The sequence below is a fragment of the Ornithorhynchus anatinus genome, chromosome 17, assembly GCF_004115215.2.
Source record: "Ornithorhynchus anatinus isolate Pmale09 chromosome 17, mOrnAna1.pri.v4, whole genome shotgun sequence".
Classification (NCBI taxonomy): Eukaryota; Metazoa; Chordata; class Mammalia; order Monotremata; family Ornithorhynchidae; genus Ornithorhynchus; species Ornithorhynchus anatinus.
In genome coordinates, this window is record NC_041744.1 from 21,764,164 (window position 1) to 21,770,662 (window position 6,499).

At 54.1% G+C, this 6,499-nt stretch overlaps 1 protein-coding gene across 1 annotated transcript; it reads right to left on the reverse strand.

Moving 5' to 3' along the window:
* Nucleotides 1-4,909: 4,909 nt before the first annotated feature.
* CLDN14 (claudin 14) lies at nt 4,910-6,007 on the reverse strand. The gene has a single exon (XM_001512387.4). The coding sequence runs from the start codon at nt 5,905-5,907 to the stop codon at nt 5,200-5,202; it is 708 nt and encodes a 235-aa protein (XP_001512437.2). The 5' UTR covers nt 5,908-6,007; the 3' UTR covers nt 4,910-5,199.
* Nucleotides 6,008-6,499: the final 492 nt, after the last annotated feature.

Sequence of the window (6,499 nt, forward strand, 5' to 3'; positions counted from 1 at the left end):
GTGACCTCATCTGTCAAATGGGGATTAAACCCGCGAGCCCCACGTGGGGCAACTCGATTACCTTGTACCTACCCCAGCGCTTAGAACAGTGCTTGGCACATAGTAAGCGCTTAACAAATGCCATCATTATTATGAATGCTCTACTCAAACTTGTCCATATGGGGGCGATGTCGCTTCAGGTGGGTTTGTCTTTTTTCTCTTTTTTAATTGGATGGTTGAACTTGTCATCTGTGAGAAGTCACCCACTTTCAAAGTCTGTAATGGGCTTACGACCGTTTCGATGTAACTAAAGTCTATTTACAAGGTGGTTTAGGGATTAGCTTTATTTCCTATAAAATCTGAAGAAGGCAGTAAAAACTTATAAATATATTACCCACACATACGTTGGCAGAAGACTGCTGGAAGTCCGATTTTTTTTTTTAATGCTCAGATTAACTGGATCACCAGCCCCTAAAGGTGTGTTATTTTAATGTTTTGGACCAACCCCTCGAGAGCTAATTTCTGAACGGCTCTTTATGAGTAGACTCCCTCTTAATAATAATAATTTTGGTATTTGTTAAGCGCTTACTATGTGCCAAGCACCGTTCTAAGCACTGGGGGAGATAGAAGGTAATCAGGTTGTCCCACGTGGGGCTCACAGTTTTAATTCCCATTTTCCAGATGAGGTAACTGAGGCCCAGAGAAATTAAATGAATTGCCCAAAGTCACACAGCTGATAAGTGGCAGAGCGGGATTAGAACCCACGACCTCTGACCCAAGCCCATACTCTTTCCACTGAGCCACGCTGCTTCTCAATCGTCCCGATCTCTTGCTTCCTGGCTATTCCAGGGAAGCAAAATAGTTTCCCCTTCGCTCCCTTCCTCCTCTCTCGCCCCGCTCCGGTCTATTCTTCACTCCGCTGCCCGGCTCATCTTCCTGCAGAAACGATCTGGGCATGTCACTCCCCTTCTTAAACAACTCCAGTGGTTGCCCATCGACCTCTGCTCCAAACAAAAACTCCTCACTCTAGGCTTCGAGGCTCTCCATCACCTTGCCCCTTCCTACCTCTCCTCCCTTCTCTCTTTCTACCGCCCACCCCGCACGCTCCGCTCCTCCGCCGTCCACCTCCTCACCGTCCCTCGGTCTCGCCTATCCCGCCGTCGACCCCTGGGTCACGTCCTCCCGCGGTCCCGGAACGCCCTCCCTCTTCACCTCCGCCAAACTGATTCTCTTTCCCTCTTCAAAACCCTACTTAAAAATCACCTCCTCCAAGAGGCGTTCCCAGACTGAGCTCCTCTTCCCCCTCTACTCCCTCTGCCATCCCCCCTTTACCTCTCCGCAGCTAAAGCCTCATTTTCCCCTTTTCCCTCTGCTCCTCCACCTCTCCCTTCCCATCCCCACGGCACTGTACTCGTCCGCTCAACTGTATATATTTTCGTTACCCTATTTATTTTGTTAATGAATTGTACATCGCCTCGATTCTATTTAGTTGCCATTGTTTTTACGAGATGTTCTTCCCCTTGACGCTGTTTAGTGCCATTGTTCTTGTCTGTCCGTCTCCCCCGATTAGACTGTAAGCCCGTCAAACGGCAGGGACTGTCTCTATCTGTTGCCGACTTGTTCATCCCAAGCGCTTAGTACAGTGCTCTGCACATAGTAAGCGCTCAATAAATACTATTGAATGAATGAATGAACTGTCCTATATCCATACTATTTCCCCTTCACACATTCCCTTCCCCCCTTTAAAACTCTAAACCCATATCTTCCATGAAGCCTTCCCAAGCTAAACTTCGTATATTTTCATTAATCATCTTTATTAAGTGCATACTGTGTACAAAGCACTGTACTGCGCCCCCCGGGAGAGTACAATATAATTATAAACACATTCCCCGTGCGTGTGTGTATCTTATTTCCTGGCATTTGTATGTTCATATATTGTTCTTTGTGTCTCCCTTGTCTCCTTCTATTGGTCCTATCTCACCCCAGTTATCAATCGATGGTATTTATTGAGCTCTAACTGTGTGCAGAACACCGAATGAGCCAATTTCACCCGGAGGGCAGGGTTTCTATTTTTTTAAAAATGGCATCTAAGTGCTTACAATGTGCCAGGCATTGTACTAAGTCCCGTGGGGAGATACAAACTAATCAATTCGAACACAGTCCACGTCCCACGTGGGGCTCGCCGTCTTAATCTCATTTTACAGATGAGGTAACCGAGGCACGGGGACGTGAAGGGACTCGCCCGAGGTTACAGACTAGACGAGAGGTGGAGCGGAGTTAGGAACTAGGTCTTTCTGACTCTCAGGTCCGTGTCCTAACCACTAGACCGTTTCCTCCACACCAAAGTAGTAGTAGGTCTCTTTATTACTGTATCGTTTTTTTCCCACGTGCTTAGTACAGTGCTCTGCACTCAATAAAGCACTCAATAAACACGCTCGAATGAATTAAACGTCTCTCTGTTCCCACCTGTTTTAATCCTATCAGCAGGAAGGGCTGCAGGGAGGCAGAGCAGCCTTTTCAGCCCTCGTGCCTGGGCCAGGTGACACAGGTGTGGGTGATGAAGCTGATTGTCATCGGGACAACTTCCCCTGCAGCTGCACCTCTTCAGCCGCCGTCCCGTAGTCTGCTCACATCCTGCTCGGCTCTTGCTCGCCCTCCGGGCTCCGACGGCTTCAGGGGAGAGTGGGACCCCGTGGCCTGAGAGGAGACCGAGACCCCAAAGCCGAAGGGGAGACTGGGGACCCCAAGGCCTGAAGGGAGACCAGGACTCCATGGCCTGAGGGGACAGAGGGACCCAGGAGCCCTAGGGGAGCCCGCAACCCCCGGCCCGCGGGGCCAGCGGCCGCCCAGGGCTTGAGCAGCCACGGGCCCCCCATGCCCAAGGAGAGAGCGGTCCACCTCCGGAAGACCGACCGGGGACCCGGCCAGCTGAGGTAGGAGCGGGGCCCAGGGCCTGGGGGGCTAGGGGGTGGAGGGGTTGGGGGAAACGTCCGGCCCAAGGAGGCCCCCGACAAGGGGTTCCGCTTCTGGCCGGAGCGGGGTCGGGGTCAGAGGCCACAACCGGGGCCTCCCTCTCACTGCTTCCCCTGCCTCAGTTCCCTCATCTGGAAAATAGAGATTAAGACTGTAAGCCCCATGTGGGAGAGGGACTGTGTCCAACCTGATTTGCTTATAGAATAATAATAATGGTATTAAGCGTTTACTATGTGCCAAGCACTGTTCTGAGAGCCGGGGGAGATACGTGGTAAGCAGATGGTCCCACGTGGGGCTCACAGTCTTAATCCCCATTTTACACATGAGGTCACTGAGGCACAATGAAGTGACTTGCTCAAAGTCACACAGTTGATGAGTGGCGGAGCCGGGATTAGAACCCATGACCTCTGACTCCCGTGCTGTTGCTACTAAACCATGCTACTTTTCTGTGCTTAGTACAGGGCCTGGCACAACATAAGCACTTAAATACCAGAATTATTACTGTTATCAAATGGGACATGGATTGGGTCCGATTTGATTAGTTTGTAACTATCCCAATGCTTAGTGCAATGCCTGGTTTATAGTAAGTTTTTCAAACCTAAAAGGGTTGGGGGCATTTACAGCTCTCCTTTTCCCCCACCCCAAGAGCCAGGGACGGCGGGTACTGGATGAGGCAATCTCAGCCGTGAGGGAGCGGGTCTGCGTGTCTCCCTACCCGTCTGCATAGGCTTCTCTGCCTGCCTGGCAGGGCAGCAGGGGTAGAAAGGGCATTAGAGACACGCTAACTGACCCTCTGAGTTGGGGAGGGACATGGAGAGACTGGGATATCTCTACAGTATGGGCACACTGTGGATGCGCCCACAAACGTACAAGCAAAAAGAGCTTTGCACACAGTAAGTTCTCAATAAATGCGATTGAATGAATGAATGTGTAACAAGCAAAGACCACCCCAGCCTCGTGGAAAGGCTGCCCCGCCAAGAAACAGGACTTTAGAAGAATGGAGGCAGTGCAGTCCACGAGTTAGGGCAACTCTGCCAGCTTCTAACAAGGTGTACCCACCCTCTGCTTCTCTGGACCCAGAATTTGGGACCCCAGTCTGGCCCGAGGCTTCCCTCACTGTAAATTCCTCTGCTCAACTTCTTCAATTTATATTAATATCTATCTCTCTCTAGGCCGTATGTTCATCGTGGGCGGGGAATGTTTATTGTTCTATCGCGCTCTCCCCACTGCTTAGTATAGTGCTCCGAACACAGCAAACGCTCAATAAATATAGTTGACTAAACCGTAATCCCCTTGAGGACTGGGATTGTGTCTCCCACCTGTACTGTGTTGAACTCTCCCAAGTGCTTAATATAGCGATCTGTAAGCAAGCAGTAAGCGCTCAGTAAATACCCCTGCTGATTCGAGGCAGGCAGTCCTGGCCCTGGCTTCGTGGATAAGGCACAGGCCTCAGAGTCAGAAGGACCTGGATTCTAATCCCGACTCCGCCACATGTCTATTGTGTGACCTTGGGGAAGTTGCTTCACGTCTTTTGACCTCAGTTCCTTCATCTGTAAAATGGGGATGAAGGGAGTGAGCCCCACGTGGGACGGGGATATAACCAACCCAATTTTCTTGCGTCTACCCCAGTGCTTAGAACAGTGCTTGACACATAGTAAGCACCTAACAAGTACCATAATTATTACTATCCTGGCCTCTGAGGCTGGGGTCCCAGACCCGGAGCCCGCAAAATGTAGTGATCCGGGGACGGCCAGGCGAGGCCACCTCCACCCCACTCTCATCTGTTTAGCTGCTGGGTCACGGGAGGCTCAGTGTGTCCCCCCCCCCCACCGCCCTCTTGGTGAGCAAGAGACCTCCCCCCTCAGCTCGACCCCAGAAGTGGCACGACGAGGAAGGCCAGGCCAGACCGCCCCGACGCGCATCGCGCGAGGGGCTGGTTAAGTTCAAAAGTGTTCTTTATTAGTCGGTCCCCGAGCCGCCCACGGACACGGAGTCATAACTGTGGTCACGCAGAAGCCGCCAAATGTCCGGTGTTTCTCGGGTTCGGCCTACTGGCCTTCCTCCCTTCCTTCTCCCGCCCTGAGTTCCAAGCGAAGCTTGTTACGCTCGCGTTTTCCCGGGGATACAGAACCGGAAGGACAGTCAACAGTCTGTGGACGCCAGCCTGCGTCCGGCCCCAGCGGTGACCTCTCCCCGCCGGTGACCCGTCCCTTCGGGCTCCCCACGCTGGGGAGACGCCCTTGCTCCTCACACATAGTCATGGAGCCTGTAGCTGCTGCGGGAGGCAGAAGTCAGTGAGGGAGCGTAGTTGTCCTTCAAGGCGGCGGGGGGCAGGTAGGGAGGGGCTGCGGGCGGTCCCCGTGGGGGCAGTTGGTAGGGGACACGAGGCGCCTCTCTCTGGCAGGACGCGCAGAGCAACGTCCCGCCGATGAGGGTCAGGGACGAGGATACGAAGCCCAGGTAGAGCGCTTGCCCGAGCTCGTACTTCATACCGCTGGGGACCAGAGGGTTGTAGAAACTCACCACCACGTCGTGGGCGGTCCAGGACACGGCCCCCAGGCAGAGGAGCCCGGCCAGGACGAAGAGCACCCCCCCGCAGACCACGCAGGCGTTCTTGGCCGGGGTGTCCTTGGCGCAGCGGGTACACCTCATGCCCACGACGGAGGCGGAGCAGGCCAGGCCCCCCAGCAGGCAGGAGATGACCATCAGGGCGCGGGCGGCCTGCAGGGCCTGGGGCAGGGCCAGCAGCGAGCGATAGATCTGGCACTGGTAGATGCCCGTGCTGTGCCAGACGCACTCCATCCACAGGCCTTTGAGCACCGCCACGGCGGTCAGGATGTTGGTGCCCACGTGCGCCGTCCTCCGCCAGTGAGGCAGAACAGTGGCGGTCAGCGTCCCCACCAGGCCCAGGAGACTGAGCACGAAACCCAGCATCTGGACGGCCTCCCCCGCCATGGTCCCGCGGCCGGCCACCTTCCCCGCCCGGACGTCCCGGTCCGGGAAACCTGCTCCCCTCCGGCAGCCGGGAACCCTGGAGTTCACTCACCGCTCGCCTCCGGTCCTAGTGAGAAGGGAAGTGGCACGGAGACGTTAAACATTAGCTCGATGCATTTATTGCCTGACCTATATGCAGCTGGGGTCAGCGGACATCGGGGAGGGGGGTTAGGGTGGGGGAAGGGACCGGGGCTTTCCCTTTCTCCCACGACAACAGTGTGGCCAAGTGGATAGAGCCCCGGCCTGGAGGTCAGAAGGAACTGGCTTCTGATCCCCACTCTCACTTGTTTGCCGTGTGACCTTGGAAAAGTCGCTTCACTCTTCTGGGCCAGTCAGCCAGTCGTACTTACCTAGCGCTTGATGGGTGCGAAGCACCGTATAAGGAATTTGGGAGAAACAGCGTAACAGTAAACGGACATCTTCCTTGCCTACTGAATAGTATTTTTCAAGCGCTCAGTACAGTGCTCTGCACACAGTAAGCGCTCATTAAATACGGTTGGATGAATGAGTTTACAAGCCAGAGGGCCTCAGCTACCTCATCTCTAAAATGGAG